Source organism: Erinaceus europaeus, chromosome 12 (assembly GCF_950295315.1).
Source record: "Erinaceus europaeus chromosome 12, mEriEur2.1, whole genome shotgun sequence".
NCBI classification, from domain to species: Eukaryota; Metazoa; Chordata; class Mammalia; order Eulipotyphla; family Erinaceidae; genus Erinaceus; species Erinaceus europaeus.
Genome location: NC_080173.1, coordinates 63,602,741 through 63,626,419, shown reverse-complemented (window position 1 = coordinate 63,626,419; position 23,679 = coordinate 63,602,741). Strand labels below are relative to the sequence as shown.

The window sequence follows — 23,679 nt, the reverse complement described above, 5'->3', positions numbered from 1 at the left end:
TACTCGGGGCTAGTAATTGAAAATTTCAGAAATACTGTCTGTTTTTTCATGTATCACTAGCCCCCCCACACACACGCTTTTTAAAATATATCTATTTTATTTATTAATGAGAAAGATAGGAGGAGAGAGAGAGAAAGAACCAGACATCACTCTGGTACATGTGCTGCCAGGGATCAAACTCAGGACCTCCTGATTGAGAGTTCAGTGCTTTATCTACTGTGCCATCTCCTGGACCACACAGACGCTTTTTTTTTTTTTTTTTTTTTGCCTCCACGGTTATCGCTTTTGCCCAGTGCATGCACTACGAATCCACTGCTCCTGCTCCTGCAGCCTTTTTTTTTTTTTTTTTGTATAGGACAGAGAGAAATTGAGAGAGGAGAGGACGACAGAAAGAGGGAGAGAATGCTCGCTTCGGCAGCACATACACTAAAACTGGAACGATACAGAGAAGATCAGCATGGCCCCTGCGCAAGGATGACACGCAAATTCATGAAGGGTTAAAAATTTAAAAAAAAAGAAAGAAAGAAAGAGGGAGGGAAAGATAGACACCTGCAGACCTGCTGCTCGTGAAGCGACCCCCCTGCAGGTAGGGAATTGGGAGCTCAGACCCGGATCCTTGCACAGGTCCTTGTGCTTTGTACTATGTGAGCTTAACCCAGTGTGCCCCTGCTCTGCCCCCATCCTGTTTTTTGCTTTTAACATTTTATTTCTTTATTCATGTATTGGATAGAGACAAAGAGAAATTGAATGTGGAAGGGGAGATAGAGGGAGAAAGAGAGACACTTATAGACAGCACTGCTTTACCTCTTGCAAAGCGTCCTTCTGCAGGGGAGGACTAGGGGCTTGAACCTAGGTCCATGTACATGTGCACTCAGTCAAGAGCACAACCACCTGGCCTGTCACTAGCCTTTTGACCATATCACCATATCTGAAGGTGACACTGAATCACTTATTGAAAGTTGTTTACAAAAATCAAGGCAAGTTTACTATCTTAGACATCCATGGCCTTTTGATTTGTTTTACCAGTATGGTTGGTGAACATTGGCTTGAAGGTGAAGGTGAACTGATTTTGTTTGTGGGTTTAGGGATATTATTTGACCTCGAGGTAGAAATGCCCTAGTAATGATGAAGTCTTTGATCTTACAAGTTTCATTTATAGTTCTCAACAGTTAAAACTGTTTTTGAGTACTTGTTCCAAACATTTGGATATTTTCCAAAAGAAAAATATCCCAAGGTTTACATTTTCATCTGAATAAAAACAATTGTTCATTTTACTTTTTAAGTGAGGGCATTAGGAGCAATCACTTCTCATTGTATCTTATAGTGATAAAATTAGTAATTTTCCTCAAGAAAGTGATACTTCTAAATTCTGGTTCTCCAGTAATGAAAACTGGACTGTTTTCACTTGACCTCTTACTTCCTGTTAGTGGGGAAATCCCTTCCCAGAGGTGCAGTGAAAAAAATTGCTGGAGAAAGATTTCTAGATCTTGAGACAAGAAGTTCTAGAAAGTCTGGCAATATTGTCAACAGACTAGTCTGGAAGTACTGATTTTTATAATCCCAAATCTGCAGGGAAGGAGAAAAACTGTGATAAATTACAGACCCTGAATTGCCTTTACTTAAGGCAGGCGAGAAGCAGAATTTTCATTCCTAAAATAAAATATGCAATGTTGAAGTTCATAGCAAAAAGTTGCTTTTTAAAATATAACCTTGTTATTTTTTAGGTTTTCTGAACCAGTTTATTTTTCTTTCCAAAAAAAAAAAAAATGGTGGTCCGGGAGGTGGCACAGTGGATAAATCCCTGGAAGCACATGTACCAGAGTGATGTGGGGTTCCTTCTCCTCTTATCTTTCTCATTAATAAATAAAATATTTAAAAAATTTTTAAATGACTCAATGAGGACCTAAAATTTTTTTAAATGACTAAATAGGAGACATAGTGGTTACTGCAGCAGTTTCACTTAGGAGAGATATATCGAAATTATTTTATCTTTCTTTTTTTAAAGAAATTTTTTAATATTTACTTATTCCCTTTTGTTGTCCTTGTTTTATTGTTGTAGTCATTGTTGGATAAGACAGAGAGAAATGGAGAGAGGGGAAGACAGAGAGGGGGAGAGAAAGATAGACACCTGCAGACCTGCTTCACCACATGTGAAGCGACTCCCCTGCAGTTGGGGAGCCAGGGGCTCCAACCCGGGATGCTTACACGGGTCCTTGCGCTTTGCGCCACCTGTGCATAACCCACTGCGCTACCGCCCGACTCCCTGTTTTATCTTTCTTTTCCCTTCTGTCCTCAACTGACCAGTTCTCTAATATACCACCTCCTGCTACTGATCCAGACTGCAAAACTTCTCCTAAGTCTCCCAGGTAGTATCCAGTAGAGCATCTGCCAGTGTTTCCCGGCCCCTTCATTCCTGTAACTGAGGAAAGGAAAGACTGGGAGAGTGTATACCTGTGTAGTGGATGTAAAGGAAACATAGACTATTAAATTGCTCTTTCTCTTCAGCTTCTCTTACCAATATAATTCTGCAAGCATATTGGTTTTATTATATGTGTATTTGTATGTAGGAAGTTAGAAATGACAACCTTGATTAGAAAGTATCTGAAAGAGGGATTAATGAAAGATGTGAGATGAGACAATTAGTTATGAAAGATGCTGAAGTTTTGAAATAATGTATTCATCTGAAGATTTATTTATTTATTTTGTTTCCTTTTGTTGTTTTTATTGTTGTTATTGATGTCTTCATTGTTGGATAGGACAGAGAGAAATGGGGAGAGGAGGAGAAGACAGAGAGAGGGAGAGTAAGATAGACACCTGCAGACCTGCTTCACCGCTTGTGAAGCGACTCCCCTGCAGGTGGGGAGCCGGGGGCTCGAACTGAGATCCTTATGCTGGTCGTTGTGCTTTGCGTCACTTGCGCTTAACCCGCTGCGCTACGCCCGACTCCCGATTTATTTTTTACCAGAGCACTGCTTAGCTTTGGTTTATGATTGTGTGTGTGTGTGTGTGTGTGTGTGTGTGTGTGTGTGTGTGTGTATGTGTGTGAGTTGGGGGGGAGTTTGAACCTGGGACTTCAGAGCCTCAGGCATAAGAGTCTGTTTGCATAACCATTAGGCTATTTACACGCCGCCCCTGGATTTTTATTCATAAACCAAAATTACAAAAATATGACTGACACAGTCTGCCCCCACACCTTCTGCCACAGGAGACTTCTTGGACCAGAGAGTTCTTGAACTGGAAACACATGTTTAAAGAATAGCTCGTCTCTGATATTCTCAGTAGCTACCTCTGTGAGAAAAGGATAGAAACGTTCAAGACATCATTATACAAAGTTCCAGTGACTCCTACACAGAAGACTTGGAACGACAGAGGAAGTGTGTGTGTGTGTGTGTGTGTGTGTGTGTGTGTGTGTGTGTGTGTGTGTGTGTGGAGGGTGGTGTCACCTCTGTGACAGATTACACTATCCAACCACAAGTTTGAATTTTGTTTTGGGGGGTGTGGAAACACATTTACTAAAGGACTAAAATGATTTGCCAATACTTGTTTTTATTTACATATTTGGCGGGAGAGGGTAGGTAGAATTTCACATCCTCTGTTAAGATGATGGGGGAAGCAAGCTCAGCCCTTCACCCAAGAATAACCCAGTAATGACATCTCTCTGCGTGGGAAGTGTTTCCCTCCGCACTGGGAGGATCTAAAAGCTGTACCCCAGTGGGATTCCCTGCTCAAGCTGTAAGGCCACTCAGATGCGAACGGCAGCGGGAGAGCGGAGGGTTTGGCTAGTCGACGCTGCAAGAGCAGAGGGCAGAAATACTCGAAGTCGCATAGGGTTTCCCCCAGTTTCGAGGTGGGGACTGTGCAGCGCATAAAGGACCGACGAGCCAGGTGACCGCAGTGGCCTGTGCCTTCGGGTGAGGGCCCGACAGGGACGTGGCTTCTGGGCGCGGTGTCTGAGTCTCCCGAGGCGGCCCAGCAGTGCCCAGCGAGCCAGTGCCAGACCCTGGCGTCCTCCATCTTCTCTCCTGAGCTCCCCCTGCTCCAGCTGCCTGAGCCGCGGACCGCAGCACCACACACCCCCGCGGGGGGGGACGCCGCGCCCCATCCCCGCCCCCGGCCCCACCCCAGCCCCCCCGCGGGCGCCCTGACCCCACAGCCCGCAGGCACTGGCTGGGCTCCGAGGCGGCGAGCCGGCAGTGGGGACGCCCAGAAGGGGTCCGGACGACTGGGGGCGGCGGCGGCCGGGTAGGGGCTCCCCCCCCGCCCGCGCTCGCCGCCGCGGTGGTGCGTCCCGGAGGTTACCGGAAGTGGCCGCGCTCGGCGCTGCCATGTTGAGGAGCCGCCGCTGCCGCTGCCGCCGCCGCCGCCGCCGCCGCTTTGTTGTCGCCTCCTCCGGCTGAGGAGGCTCCCCGAGCGGGGGGAGTGGGGAGGAGGGGGGTCGGCCGCCACCGCTATGGAGGCCAACTGGACCGCGTTCCTGTTCCAGGTACTGGGGGCCCCCCCGGGGGGGCACGGGGGGGACAGGGGGGCCGGGCCCCGGGCTGGCGGGCGGGCGGGCGGGCGCTCCTCCCCTCCCTCCCGGCTCCGCTCTCCGGCCCGGCCTTAATCCCCCTTTGTTTTTCCGCCCGCCCGCCCCGGCGGAGCGGGGCTGCCGAGGTGAAAGGAGGCGGCCTCACGGGGTGCGGGGGAGAGAGCAGGCCTCGGGGTGAACCTCGGGCCCCCCCTGCACACACGCGCAAACACCCTGCGCTCCCGCCCTGCAGGGGAAGGGAGGAGGCCGGTCGCTGTCACCACCCGCGGCCCAGAGAAAGGAGGGCGCCGGGCCGCTGGATAGCGCGGGCCGCTCGGCACGGCACGGCGCACCGGGCCCGGGCCCGCACCGTGGGGTGAGGGGGGTCCCCAAGTCCCGCTCGGAGTCTCTCCACACACACGCACCACCCATCTTTCACTCGCGCTCTTTTCTCTCTCCACCTCCGTCTTGTGTGTGTTGACTTTGTGACATCCTCCCCATCCCCGGGAATAGCGGCTGTCCCTGGCTTGCCCGCCACTCCCCTTTCCTTTGGGGGCTGTTGTGGGTGTGCGCCCCCCAACCCAAACTTTTTCCCTGGGTTTAATTTTTTCCGCTTTCTGCAGCTTTTATTGAGCCTTGGCAGCTGACACCTCTCCCTCTGTCCAGCTCTCCCGCCGGCCCATGGAGCCCGGGGAATCCCCGGCCGGGCAGGGGGAGCCGCGTCCTCCTCCCGCAGCTCTGTTCTCCCACCTCGGTGGTTTCCTCCAGCCTTGGTGGGGGAGATGGAAAGTGGAGAGAGCAAACAGAGTCTGCTTGCAGAGCCCCCAGATGAGTCATTCCTTTGGGGTGTTGGTCCTCACTTTTTTTTTTTTTTTTTTTTGCAAGAAACTTGAAAGTATCTTTAGCCGAAGACGCTGGCAACCCTCTTACCCACCCGCTGGGGGTGGGGAGGGGGCGCTGTTTAGAGATCCTAGGCCGGATTTTTTTTTTTTCTTCTTCTTCTTCTCTCTTTCCTTGCTTCGTTTCTATTTGCAAACGAAGCACTTAGTGAGCTGTAGTGATGAGCTCACAGGGAAACTTCGAAACCGGAGGAGGTTAGGCACCTCACCACTTTTAAGTGTGTTCTTCCAGCTTCTGAGTTATTATATTCTCCTTTTAATTAACTTCTTAAAAACACCAAACTCACAGCTTGGGTGCTTGAAACCTTTAGGAACTAACCAGAAGCGGATGCAGAAATTTCAAAAAAAAAAAAAAAAAAAATCCTCTCAATCACTGGATCCATCCCAGTGGAGTTAATACAGGGAATTGAATCGTTCGAACACTCCCTATTGTGTAGAACCGGTTTATTGTTTAAGACTATATCCTTTCAAATGTGATTAATATAATTTTTTAAGTAGTTGAAATATATTATGGGCTTCTTGTAATTGAAAATACTTAAAATTGTGGAACTCATTAATTTTCTTCCTCTCTTTTCATCATGATATATGTGGTGTTGTTTTTATCTTAGTTTGATGAGCTTGGTGATAACGTGATAAGCCAATTGAAAATCATTAGAAAAGAAATGATAAATGCCATCCATGTTGCGGTAAAGGTGGCAAATGCCTTTTCTAGAAAAACTTTTCAAGTGGTCGTTATAAAATATATGAAAGTGGACCACTGAAGTGATTTTCACATGACAAATGATTTAGATTTTCCATATTCAATCTGCTGTTTATAAACTTAATGGAGATTTGGGGGAGAGGAATTCTTTATGTAGAGGGGAAACTCACAAGTAGTTTTTGAAAAGCTAGTTAAAAATATTTTGGAATACTTTCATTCTTTCCCTGGATAAAGCGAATGCCAAGCATTTATTGACCGACTTTTTAATTAGATTTTATATTATTTAATTTTTTTCAGCTATTAAGATATTTTTTCCACCTGATGGAGAAGTGTGAAAGCTAATATTTGACCCTGGGCTTGGCAATGTGTGCTGTGAAAATTGTTGGAAAACTTGTAATTTAGAGCCAAGGACAGTTGAATGGGTAATGAGAATATTTCAATCTTTTCTGTGGAAAGGTATGAATAGACTTAAATCAGTTCCGATTTTAAGAAATTTCACTGGGGGAATGGAGAGTTACACTCTCTAGTTTGTTTCCTGCAGCAGCCTGTTGAATTTATATATCAAAACAACTTACTACTTGCTTACTTCCAGATAACCTGGTGGAAAGTGAAAGCCATAGCTGTTAAAGTGTTTGATGGATGATCCTCCTAACAGGACATTCAAGATATGAGTCACTAATGCTAATTTGTTTTAGTACAAAATCTTTTACCCTCTGGCACTGTAGATTTCATAGTGCTGTATCCTACCACCCTGGGTGATGAAATAACATTTCTGTTTTGTTTTTTTGCTGGCCCCAGAAAAAGGAAAACTTTGGATGGGTGGGGGTGGGGAGTCTTGTAGTTGAAAGAGATGGGAGATAAAATTAAAACTTTGTGTTGATTAAAGTTTACCCAGAAGTTGTTTTTTTTTTTTTTTTTTTTTAATCACTAACTGAAGGCAAGTTATGGTGGTTATTTTATTCTGTCTCTCCCCCAGAGAACAAGTTGGGGAAAACCAGTTCCCTTCTTAGAAGGCTTCATGTAGAAGTATGGGGATCCTAGGAATCATTAGAGAGTGATTCCCGTAGTGGTCGAGGCATTCTGCAGCATTTCACCCAAGAAGCAGGGACCTGGTGTGACCCTCCTGTGAGAGTGAGCTTCAGCAGTGCTGTAAAAATACTTTATATTGCCACAGACATCTGAATTGGTAAAATGGCAGTAAGTGCTTTTAGTACTCCATCAAACTAATGGTTGTTTAGAATTGAAAAATGCCTCTAAATGTTATAAGTCTGAACTTTGTCCAGAAGATTTGCATTCCCTATTATCTGACATGTTACCCTTTGAAATTATCTATCTTGAGCTATCTTCAGCTATTAACTGTTTGTATACTGTATGGAAACTTGGGGTATCCTATAGATTTGTTGGCAAAGGAATAGGATTAGAGTCAAAATTGTTTTAAGTTTCTACTAAAGTCATCTGAGTAGATGCTAACAATTCAAGGCTCCATAAATTGATAATAAAAAAAAAAAAGTGGTCTATAATTCAACATGAGCACTGAGTCCAAAAAGATAAATGAGCACACAATTGTTGTAGTACTTCCACTATTAAATTGAAATTGCTGACTCTGGACACCTCACCTGTTAATTATTTGGGGGAGTCTGGTTCCAGACTGAGCTGTTGCTGTCAAGTAAACATGGAACAATTGATGTGTGGTACATGTTCCTAGCCATTACAGGAGGTGCTCTATGTGCGTGTGCCTGTTTTTTGGTCTCTCCACCCCCTCCCCCCACATTAACTGTAGGGTTTGTGATTATAGAGTCAGAAGGGTAAATAAGTATACATCTGTCTGGAGTGTCTTAAGATGAGAGGGTGGGCATTGTATGCTTTCCTTAGAGTGTATATATCGTTGTAGGATTATAAAACACAGGGAAGCTTGAACTCACTGCTAAAGTTTCCAGAATATAACGTATTAGGAAGAACTATTTTAGGAATTTTTTTTCCCCCCATCATTTCTGAAATGTTTATTGGTATGGAAAATTTTGAAAAGAATCAAAACCAAGAAAGTAACTACCCATTAAATATCAAGAATCTGATCCACAATGAATTTTTGCAGCTAAAGAAAATTCCCATAGTACCCCACCCCCATTTGGGAGTAGAAAAACACATTATAATAGCAAATACCCAATATTTCATTGGAACCTACAATTGCTGGAATATGAACATGAAAGGAATTTTAATTACTCACAATTAGTCTTTTTAGAGGTTTTTTGTTTGTTATTTTAGTTTTATTTATTCATGAAGAATGATAGGCAGAGAGAAAAAGAGAACAAATCAGACATCACTCTGGCATGTGTGCTGCTGGGGATTGAACTCGGGATCTCATGCTTGAGAGTCCAGTGCTTTATCCACTGCGCCATCTCCCAGACCAACACAAGTTTTTAGAGTTCGAACAACTAGTGTTGCTACAGGCTTCAAACATCTAGTGTAAGGTTAAATGAACAGAAACAGCTGGCAGGTGTTTTGCTATGGGCTACCTTCACTGGTGCCTTCCAGACTGATTAATAGCAGCTTTCTTTTTTATTTTTTTATTATCTATACTTCTTTATTGGATAGAGACAGCCAGAAATTGAGAGGGAAGGAGAAGATAGGGAGAGAGACAGAGAGACACCTGCAGCTCTGCTTCACCACATTCAAAGCTTTCCCCCTGCAGGTAGGGACGGGGGGAGGGGCTGGAACCCAGGTCTTTGCACATTGTAACATGTATACTCAAGTAGGTGTGCCACCACCCAGCCCCTGTAGCAGCTTTCTTTTCAGCCAAAGCTTTTAGCTAAGTAAAAGACTGAAAAGTAAACGTAACAATTAGCATTTGTATTCAGAGAACTAGATTTCTTTTATCATATAGCAACAGCCTCCCTCCTTAATCATGAAGAGTTTTCTGATAGAGACATAGTGCCTTTTACTAGTAAAAGACAAGCATATGTACATGTATGTGAGTGTGTGGTTTGTGCTTTATTGCATAAAATACTGTTAAATACTTAAGTCTGGAGTGTAATTTTTTTGACAAATGATTTAAACTTAGCTTCAACACTAACAGACTAATGCAGACCGATTTCATCAGCTGGGATGTCTTACGAACCAGGGTGGTGTATATCAATAGTGTAGTCAGCTGTTAGAAAGCAGGGTCATTGTCAGCAGCTTAGTCGCAAAAGTCTCCTGTCTCTATAGTGATTTTAAATGTTTTATGTTGGGAAAGGAGCTAGTAGTTGGGGGATCTTTGCTGTAGAGAGTAGTTTACAGGTTTTTCAATAGTTTCTTCTGGTCTCTGTTGTCTGGAGCATGCTGAATTGTAAAGGTCATTGTGAGAGGCTGAGTTTCTGAAGTGTGAATGTTTGGTTTTAGGCCCATGAAGCCTCCCATCACCAACAGCAGGCAGCACAGAACAGCTTGCTGCCCCTCCTGAGCTCTGCTGTGGAGCCCCCTGATCAGAAACCTTTGCTTCCAATACCAATAACTCAGAAACCTCAGGCTGCACCAGAAACATTAAAGGATGCCATTGGGATTAAAAAAGAAAAACCCAAAACTTCATTTGTGTGCACTTACTGCAGTAAAGCTTTCAGGGACAGCTATCACCTGAGGCGCCATGAGTCCTGCCACACAGGGATCAAATTGGTGTCCCGGTCAAAGAAAACCCCCACCACAGTGGTTCCCCTTATCTCCACCATCGCTGGGGACAGCAGCCGAACTTCGTTGGTCTCAACCATTGCAGGCATCTTGTCAACAGTCACTACATCTTCCTCGGGCACCAACCCTAGCAGCAGTGCCAGCACCACAGCTATGTCAGTGACCCAGTCTGTCAAGAAACCCAGTAAGCCTGTTAAGAAGAACCATGCTTGTGAGATGTGTGGGAAGGCCTTCCGAGATGTGTACCACCTCAATCGGCACAAGCTGTCCCATTCAGATGAAAAACCTTTCGAGTGTCATATTTGTAATCAGCGCTTCAAGAGAAAGGACCGGATGACTTACCATGTGAGGTCTCATGAAGGAGGCATCACCAAACCCTATACTTGCAGTGTTTGTGGGAAAGGCTTTTCGAGGTATTACATTTTGCTTCTTCCCCCCCCCCCCCCCAAGGTCTCAGTGCACTTCAGTTTTGTCTCTGTGTGATCTAGAAGGCTTATGTGAGAATAGATGTGGGCAGGCCTGTGTTATTAGAGGAGGTTGGTGCTAGATAAAGTAATGCACATTCAAGTCTTAATTCCAGTTTTGTATAGTTCTCAAGTGGTGACATGGTGATTAACTTGTTTAAGAAGTGGCTTGGCATACTCAGGGCTTCATTTGGCACAGTGTTACTTATCTCTACAAAATTGTCAGCTTCCAGTTCAGTTAGGTGATTAGGCATGAGATCCACTGTTTATTCAAATCAGAGAAGCATCTCCTAGATGTTGGGATAACCTTGGATACTTTTACTAAAACTTCAAAGGGAATGTCTTCTCATTTTTCTGTGATTATTAATATTTAATTAATTTTCATTTCTAAAGGCTTTTAAACTTAATAGAGTAGTAAGTATTTCTGGCCAAGTATAGAATAGAACTAAAATTCTAGGTATTTTGTAATTGTAAAGAATCAAGAGATCTTGTTGAGTAGGAGAGAAAATTAACAGGTAAAGGACTAAGACTTTTGTATGTGGTAAGAGAGGTAAGGAGACTTGTACTGGGGGTGGGGGAGGGTTTGGTAATTCTGCTAGCTTTCTTTAAAATGCTCCCCCACTCAAATCTACCAAGCATGTAAAACATCACAGTCCATAGGATTTCTCTATGTGTTTTCCATTACATTTTCTGTTGAAACTCTCTCTTTCACAGGCCTGACCACTTAAGCTGTCACGTAAAACATGTCCATTCAACAGAAAGACCCTTCAAATGCCAAGTAAGAGTTAAAATGACTTATCCTTAGTGTAGCATTTAATGCACATTATCCAGGTCTGAGCCAGTCATATCCTCACTGTTCTTGAATCTTGAATAGTCTTAAAAATCACTGACTTGAATGAATGTGGTCTATGTGAGTTCCAGTATTATAAAATATAAATGACAGCTTCTCTTTCTGTGAGGCAAGATTATTTGAAAGTATAAATGTGTTATTTTTGTTAAGCTACATTCACTATTTTTGCACAACAGCATTTGTTGTTATAAGGAAAAGGTTGTAATCTTGCAAAGGTCATGAAGTAGTTTATATTAATTTCTGGTTGAGGTACTTTAATGGTTATAGAAGAAAATAAAAATTTCCTTTCAAATGTTATCATTTATGACATTTGTTTTTACTATTACCAAGTTAGAGCATTTACTAGTTGTTTGGTAATTTATTCATATTTATTTTGTCATAATCTGTGATAATAAAGAGATTAAGAATCTTCTTAAGACAAATTACTGTTTTAGGTATCAGTAATTCTAGTTTGTTGTTGGAAGTCTTGTTGTGCTCCTTTCAGTTTGATTTGTTAATGACTCATATTATCAAATGATTTGAACTCTAAGAAAAATCCTGTTGGAGAAAAGGAAGCTAGTGTCAATAAGTAAATGCCTGTCATATGCAAGGCCTTGGGCCAGGCTCTTTCTTAACCCAGCAGTAATTTTGTGAGGTAGGTATTACTGGCTTCATTTTACCGATGAAAAAGTAAATTTCATACAGATTAACTAATCTGCTTAATGTTGCACTGTGAAATGAGGAGCTGGATTTAAATCCAGATTTCACTGCTTCTAAGGGAGTTTTCATTACGTCGTGTTGATAATTCCTCACCCAAATGTAAGGGTCTGAAAGTATACCAGGGTGTTTTCTTTTTTTTCTTTTTTTTTAAATGGCTTCGATTTTAGGTAACAAACGCATCCAGTTAAACATCACACCTAACTCAGTTGACTTAATGACACGAGTAGGGTAATACCTAGAATATAACGTACTTTAAGATGAGTAGAACAGGATAGTCTATATTTAAAAAAAGTTTTCCTCCCTCATGCAGACGTGCACTGCTGCCTTTGCCACCAAAGACAGACTACGGACCCACATGGTGCGCCACGAAGGCAAGGTATCATGTAACATCTGTGGGAAGCTCCTGAGTGCAGCATACATCACCAGCCACTTAAAGACACATGGGCAGAGCCAAAGCATCAACTGTAATACATGTAAACAAGGCATTAGTAAAAGTAGGTGACATTTCAAATTATTTTGCATTTCAGGTTGATGAAACTTTGACGTTTTTTGGTAATATATTGAAAGGCATTTTTTGGGTGGGGGTATAGCATAAGGGTTATACAAAGAGACTTTCATGCCTGAGGCTCTCAAGTCCCAGGTTCAGTCCCCCACACCGCCATAAGCCAGAGCTGAGCAGTGCTCCGGTAAAAAAAAAAAAAAGAAAGGCATTTTTCTCTGCTTCTAAGATTATACTGTTCTTATTACTAAAATGTGTGGAAAGCATATATTATTAATATTGAAAACACACTTCACATGTACATATGCAAATATGGCTGATAAAGCTTTCAAATGATTTTGCTTCAAATTCTGTACATACCTGCTAGTAACTCCTGTGTAAGAAGAGCAGAATTTTCTCACATTTTTCACTGTGTCCCTCCTTTTGTGGGGCTTGACTACAGAGCTCTAATGTTAGAATAAAAGAAAAGCTACACTGAGATACGTTAATTGTTTTTTATTTATTTTTTCCTGCTTTTAAATTTACTTAGAGGTAATGTTGGTTTACAAGATTGTATGTTTTAGAGGTAAAAATAGCTCACTTGGATAGTGTGCTCCTTTGCTGTGTACTCAGCCCAGGTTCGAGCCTGGCCCCTACCACACTGGAGGAAAGTTTGGTGCTGTGGTCTCTCTCACTCTCTTTCTGCCGCTCTATTAAGGAAAGAAAAAGAAGGGAAAGATATATATACCCTTCTTTACCAAAGTACCAGTAGCCCTCCAGCAAATGGTTATTTTTTAATAATTTCTTTATTGGGGGATTAATGTTTTACATTCCACAGTAAATACAATAGTTTGTACACAGCAAATTGTTATTTAATGTTAAAAAGTTCTCAAGTATTAGTGTCTCCTAATGCGTAACTATTAACAACATGACCTTAATTAACCTTAAAGGTGAAAGCTTTGTTAGTAAGTTTGCTTTCCAAACTTAAAACTGTAATGGGATGTTTTATCCACTGAAACAAACAAACAAACAAACAAAAAAACAACACTTATGAAGGAGAGAGAACTGGAGCATTACTCTGGCATATGTCATGCCAGGAATTGAACTCAGGACTTCATGCTTTCAAGTTGAACACTATCGTGGGTTACTTTTTAATTTTTTTTTTTTTACATAATTAATGAAATACAGGGAGAGAGAAAGAACCAGAGTATCACTCTTGCAGTGTCTGGGATCGAATTGGGGATCTTATGTTTGAGAGTTCAGTGGTTTGCCCACTGTACCACTCCCCAGCCTTTATCATTCCATTTGAATGTTTACTTTAAATTCAGAACTGACTATAATATGTTCCAGGGATTTGTATATAAAATCCAATGGTTGTATTTACCTAGACTTTTTCTCTTTAAGATTTCCCTAGCCACTAAAAGAAAACATTTGGGAGTCGGGCGGTATCGCAGCGGGTTAAGCGCATGTGGCGCTAAGCACAAGGACCGGCCTAAGGATCCCAGTACGAGCCCCCGGCTTTCCATCTGCAGGGGAGTCACTTCACAGGCGGTGAAGCAGGTCTGCAGGTGTCTGTCTATCTCTCCCCCTTTCTGTCTTCCACTCCTCTCTCCATTTCTCTGTCCTATCCAACAACAGTGACATCAGTGACAACAGTAATAACTATAACAATAAAAGCAACAAGGGCAACAAAAGGGAAAATAAATAAATATAAAAAGAAAAAGAAAATATTCACCCAATTCTGTAGTCCATTATATATGCACTTCATGTAGGGGAAATACAAAGCTTTCAAAATATAGATGGTCAGAAGTGAATGGAGGGGATAAGGAGATAGTATAATGGTTATGCAAAAGGCTTTTCATGCTTGAGATTCTGACATTCCAGGTTTAGTCCCAAGCACCACCGTAAGTTAGAGCTGATCAATGCTCTGGCCTCTCTCTGTGTATCATTCTCTCATTTAAATAAATAGATAAGTAAATAAAAATTATAAGTTAGTAGCAAAATATAAATTAAAAAAAAAGTGAATGTTGGGGCTAAGTGGTGGTGCATCTGGCTGAGCATACATGTTACCATGTGCAAGAACTGGGGTTTAAGCCTCTGGTCTCCACCTGCAAGAGGAAAGCTTCACTAATAGTGAAGCAGTGTTGCAGGAGTGTCTCTTTCCTCCTATCTTTAAAAAGTGAATAGAAAATAATGTTTAGTATGTGTTACATGGAGGACTCAGTGGGTAAAGTATATTATGCATGCATGAGACCCCTGACACTGCATATAACCAAGCAGTGGTTTAGTCTTTGTCTCTTTTATATAAAATGAATGAATCTTTATTAAAAAAAATTTTTTTTTTAACCTTGTGTGTTTTAATACAACTCTCTCTCTCTCTTTTTTTTTTTTTAACCAGAGCACTGTTCAGCTCTGGCTTATGGTGGTGTGGGGGATTGAACCTGGGACTTTGGAGCCTCAGGCATGAGAGTCTGTTTGCATAACCATTATACTGTCTACCTTCCGCCCAATACAACTCATTTTTAAAATTTAGTAAGATTGGGTCTTACTATCTAACATCATGGTGCTTTTAACTTTGTAAGAATTATCTTCACTGTACAATATTGTGGACAGGTAACCAAGTACACAAGTATTTTAGATGAATGTCAATTAGTCCACCCCATTATTGTCTGGGTCCAGGTTCTCTTCCAAGATACTTGCTTTTTGATATAGCAAAACATTTTTTTTTTTCTTGATTTTCCTTAAGTCTCCTGGTTGTTTTTATTAGTTTATCTAATTTGACCAATATAGACACGGGGGGTGGGGTGGGGGTGGTGAAAACAGTAAACTGTAATAAAAAAAACTGCCAAGTGAAATGATAGAGATCATTACCAGCATGAGAAGTTAGAGTATTTTAAGTTTTGGGTTTGGAGAAGATGGCCACACACTTTCCTAAGGTAAATGTAGTGTTTCTGGTTTGCCTTTGGAGTAGCATGCATGAGTGAAGAAACCAGCAGCCAGAAGCAACAGCAGCAGCAGCAGCAGCAGCACGTAACAAGCTGGCCGGGGAAACAGGTAGAGACCTTGAGACTATGGGAAGAAGCTGTCAAAGCAAGAAAGAAAGGTAAGCTGAGACTTCAAGTGCTCAAACTATAGCTAGAGAAGTAGTGAGTATTTTCTTTTAGCATGCCAAGTGGTCAAAGAAGCTACAGCTTAAGAGATGATACCTTTATGGGAAGATGGGAATACTGTATGCCTACAAGTAGCTGGTAAAATTGTAGCTTACAGATATATATGTTTTTAATAGGAAATAAAAATCCTCAGTACTGTCACATTCTTCCTTTTGGTTTACTTTCTCTTGAAACTTAGAACCAAATTGTATATGCTCAATTTTGTTTTTATGCCAATCTCCATGTATTATGGGCTTCTTTTTTTTTATTCTTTCTGTAGTACTCTCACTTCTAGAAGCAGATGAACTAACTTTATATGTTCCTAAGTTTATTTCCTTACAGTTGTTACATTATGCACTTCATGTTTTTTCTGTGTTATGTTTTAGGCTACAGTAGGCTCTCAGTCAACACTGATGATGTTTTTTTTTAAAATAATTATTTATTTTCCCCTTTATTGCCAAGGTTGTTTTTTTATTGTTATAGTTATTGATGTCGTCATTGTTGGATAGGATAGAGAGAAATAGAGAGAGGGGGAGAGAAAGACACCTTCAGACCTGTTGCACTCCCTTGCAGGTGGGAAGCCAGGGGCTCGATCCGGGATCCTTATGCTGGTCCTTAAGCTTTGCGCTGCCCGCGCTTAACCCGCTGTGCCACCACCCGACTCCCGATGTGGTGTTTTTTTTTTTTGTTTTTGTTTGTTTTGTTTTGTTTTGTTTTGCATCTAGGCTTATCACAGGGGCTCAGTGCCTGCACTATGAATCCACTCTCCTGGAGGTCATTTTTTATTGAATAGGACAGAGAGAAATTGAAAGAGAAGGGGGAAAGAAAGATACCTGCAGACCTGCTGTGAAGCGACCCTCTGCAAGTGGGGAACTGGGGGCTCAAACTGGGATCCTTGCATGGGTCCTTCCTTGCGTTTCATACTATGTGCTCTTAACTCGGTGCGCTATTGGCCCTTTTTCTTTTCTTCTTTTTTTCCCCACCAGGGTTATTGCTAGACCTCTGTGTTGGCACTATGAATCATGGCTCCTGGTGGCCATTTTTTCCTTTTTATTTCATTTTATTTTTATTTGACAGGACAGATTGAGACAGAAGGAAGATAGGGAGAGGGACAGAGAGACACCTGCATATTGGCTCCATCACTCATGAAGCTTTCCCTCTGCATGTGGGGAATGGGGGCTCAAACCCAGATCCTTGCATGTAGTAATATGTGCACTTAACAGGTATGCCACCACCTGGCCTCCATGATAGGTTCATTTTTTTTTCTTTTTTTAAAGTATTTTTAAAATTTTATTATCTTTATTTATTTATTTATTGGATAGAGACAGCCAGAAATTGAGAGGAGGAGGGGAGATAGACAGGAAGAGAGATAGAGAGACACCTGTAGCACTGCTTTACCACTCGCAAAGCTTTCCCCCTGCAGGTGGGGGCCAGGGGCTTGAACCAGGGTCCTTGTGCACTGTAATATGTGTGCTCAACCAGGTGCACCACCACCACCCCCTTTTTTTCTTTTTTTTCTCTTTCTTTTTCTTTGTCTTTTTTTTTTTTTTTTTTTTACCAGAGCACTGCTCATCTCTAGTGTATGGTGGTACAGAGGATTAAACCCAGGATTTTGAAGCTTCAGGCATGAGAATCTGTTTGCATAACCATTGTGCTATCTTTTTTTATATTTATTTATTGAGGGATTAATGTTTTACAGTTGACAGTAAATACAATAGTTTGTACATGCATAGCATTTCTCAGTTTTCCACATAACAGTACATATATACAACCCTCACTAGGTCCTCTGCCATCCTTTTCCAAGACCATTATGCTATCTACCCCAACCCCCCTCTCCCCCCCCCCCCCCCATCAGAGCATTGATCAGTTCTGGCTTGTGGTATGGGGGAATTGAACTTGGGACTTTGGAGTCTTAGGCACCAGAGTCTCTTTACATAGTCATTATGCTATCTACCCCTGCCCTCAAAATAGGTTCTTTATTTTTTAATTTTTATTTATTTATTTATTCTCTTTTGTTGCCCTTGTTGCTTTATTGTAGTAGTTATTGTTGTTGTTGGATAGGACAGAGAGAAATGGAGAGAGAGGGAGAGAAAGATAGACATTTGCAGACCTGCTTCACTGCTTGTGAAGTGACTTCCTGCAGGAGGGGGGAGTTGGGGGCTCGACCGGGATCTTTACGCCAGTCCTTGCACTTTGCGCCACATGCATTTAACCCGCTGCGCTACCGCCTGATTCCCTAGGATTTTTTTTTTTTCAGAATTATAAAGACATTGAAAAAAGAGACTTTAATGTAATTGAAAATTACATTATTTTTAATTATTTTACATTATTATAATTATTTTTAATTATTTTACATTATTATTAATTATTTGCTTTTCTCTTGTGCATATATTGTCTATATATCATACTTTAATACCTGAGACCCAGAGGTTCCAGGTTCGGTCTCCAGCACTACTAAAAACCAGAACTGAGCAGTGCTTTAATGTCTCATTAAAAATAATGATAGTAGTTGTAGTAATAATAATAAAAAAAAAAGAGCGGGTTTTCAGCACAGCTTTTCAACTTACTGGTCATTTTATCGTGTACCGTTGCCCACAAACCAGCTTTATTCTTCTTCTTTTTTTTTTTTTTTTAAAGATTTTATTTATTTATGAGAAAGATAGGAGGAGAGAGAAAGAACCAGACATCACTCTGGCACATTTGCTGCCGGGGATCAAACTCAGGACTTCATGCTTGAGAGCCCAAAGCTTTACCACTGTGCCACTTCTTGGACCACCACAAACCAGATTTCTAAATCCATCCTCCCTCCCCCATCCCGGTCATGCCTTGCTCTTTTTCTGCTTGTTTTCTTATGCATGTAGCCTCTTCTGTAGTTCCTTTTCTGTGTAGTTTCTTCCATCTTTTGCTTTCAAGTAGTGTGGCTACATGATTCCTTCTAAAATCTTGTAGCCTCGGGTAAAGATAGAAAGTTCACATCCGTGATCCGGGAGGTGGCGCAGTGGATAAAGCATTGGGCTCTCAAGAATGAGGTCCTGGGTTCAGTCCCTGGCAGCACATGTACCAGAGTGATGTCTGGTTCTTCTCTCTCTCCTCCTATCTTTCTCATGAATAAATACATAAATTATTTTTTAAAAAAGAGGGTGTCAGGTGGTAGCGCAGCGGGGTAAAGCGCACATGGCGCCAAGCGCGAGGACCAGTGTAAGGATCCTGGTTGGAGCCCCTGGCTCCTCACCTGCAGGGGCTTCGCTTCACAGGCAGTGAAGCAGATCTGCAGGTGTCTCCTATATTTCTCTCCCCCTCTGTCTTCCCCTCCTCTCAGTTTCTCTCTGTCCTATCCAACAACAGCAACAACAACAATAATAATACTAACCACAACAATGATGGAATAACAAGGGCAACAAAAGGGGAAAAGAAAAAAGAAAATTCACATCTTTTTTCATATATCTGCTGGCATTGGAGACAAATGTTAGATAGGATTTTCACCCTTTCTCGGCTGTGGCTTACTCTTATCTTGCAAGTGAAGATTTATTTTATTTATTTAGAGGAGGAATAATAAAAGCATTCAAGTTATTGTAAAAGTATATTTAAAGATTAAAAAGAAAGTTTGGTGTATAGAACAATGAAACTCCTTTGGTGAAAGCAGGATGAGACTATCCCTAGGAACTCACCTTAAAAGTGAGTTGGTGCTCTCTCCCTCCTGCTCTTTCCTGTCTGTACTCTGCTGCTTAGTATTGTATTTCAGTTTGCTTGCACAATAAGATACAATTGTTTAGCTCATCTTCTGACCTCCAGGAAACAAAATGCTATTGTATTACTAATGGTAGCATGGATCTCTCTGGAAACTTCTGTATTCGTGTTAGTAAATGGCACATTTTGGGGGACGGAAGTCTGCTGACCTCAGAACCTAAACTTGAACCAGCAGTATCCCTTTAAAATGGGCCCAAATAAGGTAATATAAGTTCCCAAACCTGAATGACATTTTTTTTTGTGTGTAAGATTTCCCAAGTTGCATAATCAGGCAAATTCAGGAGTCTCTGATAGAAAGTTGAAGAGCTTTTTGTTGACTTAAGAATCCATGTAGGGACCAGGTGGTGGTGCACCTGGATGAGCACATATGTTACAATGTGCTAGGAGCTGAGTTCAAGCCCCCGGTCCCTACCTGCAGGGGGGAAGTTTCATGAGTGGTGAAGCAGTACTGCAGGTATCTCTCTCTCCCTATCTCCCCCTACTCAATTTCTATCCAATAAGAATTTTTTTAAAAGAAGGTGATTTGACCCATGTGTGGACAGACCTCAATCTTTAGTCTTCAATGAATTTCTTTATTTTGACAAATACGGTACAGTCAGCCCACCCAGCTATCTTATTGCTCTTTTCTGACACACCATTAGGTGGTGCTGAATTTTGCTGTGGGGTGGGGAGAGGTATATTTGTGCAGGAAGTTTTCTTTTAAGAAGTACCCAGGGGAGTCCGGCAGTAGCGCAGCGGGTTAAGCGCAGGTGGCGCTAAGCACAAGGACCAGCGGAAGGATCCCGGTTCGAGCCCCCGGCTCCCCACCTGCAGGGGAGTCACTTCACAGGCGGTGAAGCAGGTCTGCAGGTGTCTATCTTTCTCTCCCCCCCTCTGTCTTCCCCTCTTCTCTCCATTTCTCTCTGTCCTATCCAACAACAATGACATCAATAATAACTACAACAATAAAAAAAAAACAACAAGGGCAACAAAAAGAATAAATAAATAAATAAATAAATAAATAAAAGAAGTACCCAGATTTTGTTGGGTAACAACCAGGCTCCCCAACTCTATAGGGTTACCTTGCCTAATTCTTTTTGGTGCTGTTGGTGGTTCATGTAATATGTGAAGTTAAATAATACTAGTCATAAAGTAGGTAGTTATGTCAGCATCAGAAAGAGAAGAAATAGAAGTGGGAAGAATATAAACCTACTAAAGAATATGTTTTCTTTTTAACACAGTTAAGAAACAACAGGATTATTTAACTAGAACAGTATTTTTTTTAATAATTTTTTTTTAATATTTATTTTATTTATTTATTCCCTTTTGTTGCCCTTGTTGTTTTATTGTTGTAGTTATTATTGTTGTTGTCGTTGTTGGATAGGACAGAGAGAAATGGAGAGAGGAGGGGAAGACAGAGAGGAGGAGAGAAAGATAGACACCTGCAGACCTGCTTCACCGCCTGTGAAGTGACTCCCCTGCAGGTGGGGAGCCGGGGTTCGAACCGGGATCCTTATGCCGGTCCTTGTGCTCTGCGCCACCTGCGCTTAACCTGCTGCGCTACAGCCCGACTCCCTAGAACAGTATTTCTAGGACTGAAATAGATGATATTAAATAGCTTGTTTACCATTCCCTACTTAAATATTTTTAAACCATAACAAATTGTGGCTTCACCTCTGAGAAAGCATACATATCTGAGTACATACTTATCTATCTGCTACTTAAGATGATCATATGAGAGGATTTTTTAAAATTTTTTATTATGTTATAACCGTCAGCCCAACTCTTTATAAACAAGCTTTTTTCATTTGGTCTGCCTGTGGTTGGCTCTCCTCAGGAAAGTCTTTAGAACTCAGAGGAACTGCATCAAGTGGTAGTGAGAATACTTAGTCCTGCTTGATATCTCTGCCCCCCCAGAGTGCCTTGCAGAAATTAACTGATCTTCCCAACATCACTGTGAGGTAGGTAAGTAAAATCTAAACCTGAAACCCAAAGTGCAACAGTTAAACAAGTTGCCTTGTGGGTGATTTAGCATCTGAAAAGAGATTTATACCCCCAGTCTTGTGCTCAGAAGAATCCACCTTTACTCTTGACTACTTGATATAAAACTAATTTAATGTATTAAATGTTTGTCCTTTTAATTAAAAGAAGTTGATTCAGAAACTTTGTGAATTTTATTTACTGTCTCGAAAGTCTAAAGGTCCTTTTGTCTTCTTATTTTAGAAGCTGCTAACCTGTGCCAAACCTCCACGTCTGCAACGACACCTGTGACTCTCACTACTCCATTCAATATAACGTCCTCTGTGTCATCTGGGACTATGTCAAACCCAGTCACAGTGGCAGCTGCAATGAGCATGAGAAGTCCAGTAAATGTTTCAAGTGCAGTTAATATAACTAGCCCAATGAACATAGGGCACCCTGTAACTATAACCAGTCCACTGTCTATGACCTCTCCTTTAACACTCACTACCCCAGTCAACCTCCCTACCCCTGTCACTGCCCCAGTGAATATAGCACATCCAGTCACAATCACGTCTCCGATGAACCTGCCCACACCAATGACATTAGCTGCCCCTCTTAATATAGCAATGAGGCCTGTAGAGAGCATGCCTTTCTTACCCCAAGCTTTGCCTACATCACCACCTTGGTAAACAGTATTATAAAATCAAAACATGGGTTAAAGCAAATATTTACCAGCAACTTTTAGTTTATTAAAGCAAAAAGTAAACCATGAAATTGGGAGATTGTATTACATTAGCTAATAATAGTGTAGCATTTTCTCCAATTTGACTGGGATCGTTCAAAGTAGGGTGTGTATGTAACTTATCACTGGACCACTTTAGTTTAATCAGAAATTCCTTTTAGCTGACAGCATTGCTTCAACAGGATAGTAGTTGGCAAGATGCCAGAATTTCAGTCAATCATTAAAAAAATAGCAAAACCCATTAAAAAAAAGAGACAGCATTACGATTTCTAATCCCAGTAAATCATTTTATTCTAAACACTAGCATAACTATTTCCCCTATACAAAGTGGATGGCTGATTTCAACTCAAAATTCTAAATCCACAGATTAAGAGCTAGTGTAGAATTGTCTCTGTGTGTGTTTTTTTATGAATAAATACATGCATTGTCATAATAAAATGCATTTCAGAGAATATGCATTTTACCTTTGGGAATATGTTAATTTCAGGCAGCATTCCCTATGGGAAAGGTGATACCAGCTCTGATATGCAAAGCATATGATAATTTATCATTCTAACTTCAACATATAATAGGGATTGTGACCTGATATTTGGAGATGTAAATATTGCTCAGCATACTAATCCTGATGGAATATAGCATTGTAGTTGACTTTTTTAAAAAAAAATTTTAAAAATAAATAAAAAACAAAATATATAAATTGTGTTTTGGTAAGAAAAGACCGCAACTGATGAAGAAGGTCAAAAAAGTGCAGAGAGGCCGACTCCTAATTGAAGGAGGCCAATGGGACTCCTGTTCAGGAGCCAAGGAATTCTCTGGAACAGTTAAAATATATATATATTGCTTTAAATTGGAAGACGCTGGAGGCACTGGGATGTGACATGCCCCTCTCTCCCAATCAAAGCCTGTTGGTATTGCAACAGGGACAGATGTGTTAGTCGCTCACTAGAGTTTGTCTTATATTAAATTGTATACAGTTTTTATTCTAACCACTAACTAGGTAGTATACCCCTTCAGAACAAGCAGAGTGTACCTTTTATTTTTCCTTCCATTTCTTAATCAAGTATTGTGCAGATTTGTTCAGCTTTGTAAATAATGGACACCATGGTTGTTTTTTTTTTTTTTTTTTTTTTCTTTTGAGAAAACACTTGTATCAGCTTTGTGGTGTTTTCGGGGAGATAGCTTTTTGCACTCCCTGTAGAAACCCAGCAGTGATTGTGCACGTTAAGTAAGACATGTGCTTTTTATTTCTTAGCAGGATGTTCTATCTCTGTACATAAAGTAGAAACCAAAAGCTAGGGAAACAGACACTCTATGTTCTCTCTCTTTTTTTTGGAAACATACTGTACACCATCATGCCACACATTAATTTTTTTAAAGCATTATGCTACTATGTTTTTAAAAAAGATGTTACTAAAACCAAGAGGCTGTGATTTTTTTTCTTATGTTGCATTTTTTTCATTTTTTAATCTTACAGTTAAATGGAAATGAGTTGTGTTAATCTTGCAAAATGTTTGCAGGACTATCAAACTGGATGACTTCCGTTTATACCCCACTGTGTCAGTTTAAGCATCAAAATACCTTGCATCCAAGGCAGACTTCCTACATCAGGGACAGGTGTCTGTGTGTCATTATACAAAACAGTTCTAGGGGGTTGAACTACATAGTAAAAAAATAAAATAAAATAAATAGTACTTAGTGTAAAATAATTTTATAAATGATCTTTTGTACTTTAGGACATTAAATTGTACAACTTTTGTATATATATAAAAGCTTAGGATCTTTCTGTTTAGCAGGAAGGCAAACACATTCCTACACTTTTAATGTATATGTTTGTTATAATGTC

At 41.1% G+C, this 23,679-nt stretch overlaps 2 protein-coding genes and 1 non-coding gene across 11 annotated transcripts in view; all 3 read left to right on the top strand.

Moving 5' to 3' along the window:
• CUEDC1 (CUE domain containing 1) overlaps positions 1–23,679 on the top strand; it is a 304,599-nt gene that overhangs the window by 131,945 nt on the left and 148,975 nt on the right. The window lies entirely within an intron of this gene.
• On the top strand, positions 403–509 carry LOC132542226 (U6 spliceosomal RNA). Its single transcript, XR_009553332.1, has one exon. It is a non-coding gene; the product is annotated as a U6 spliceosomal RNA (small nuclear RNA).
• VEZF1 (vascular endothelial zinc finger 1) lies at positions 4,205–23,673 on the top strand. Of its 9 annotated transcripts, none has more exons than XM_060203791.1 (8): positions 4,205–4,483; positions 6,404–6,528; positions 7,083–7,303; positions 9,485–10,179; positions 10,945–11,008; positions 12,072–12,273; positions 15,226–15,360; positions 21,356–23,673. In XM_060203791.1, the coding sequence occupies exons 3-8, from the start codon at positions 7,298–7,300 to the stop codon at positions 21,781–21,783; spliced, it is 1,530 nt and encodes a 509-aa protein (XP_060059774.1). In that variant the 5' UTR covers positions 4,205–4,483; positions 6,404–6,528; positions 7,083–7,297; the 3' UTR covers positions 21,784–23,673. The 9 variants fall into 9 exon arrangements, with proteins under 9 accessions (XP_060059774.1, XP_060059776.1, XP_016049877.1 ...); XM_060203790.1 differs by lacking the exon at positions 4,205–4,483 and adding an exon at positions 4,622–4,883; XM_060203792.1 differs by lacking the exon at positions 4,205–4,483 and adding an exon at positions 4,622–4,883 and having other exon boundaries at positions 6,404–6,562.

Bases quoted from the DNA above. Each gene is read 5' to 3' on its own strand.
- VEZF1 (XM_016194391.2), top strand. From the start codon at position 4,451: ATGGAGGCCAACTGGACCGCGTTCCTGTTCCAG. The intron at 4,484-9,484 runs GTACTGGGGGCC...GTTTGGTTTTAG, and splicing joins GGACCGCGTTCCTGTTCCAG to GCCCATGAAGCCTCCCATCA. The intron at 11,009-12,071 runs GTAAGAGTTAAA...ATTTAAAAAAAG, and splicing joins AAAGACCCTTCAAATGCCAA to TTTTCCTCCCTCATGCAGAC.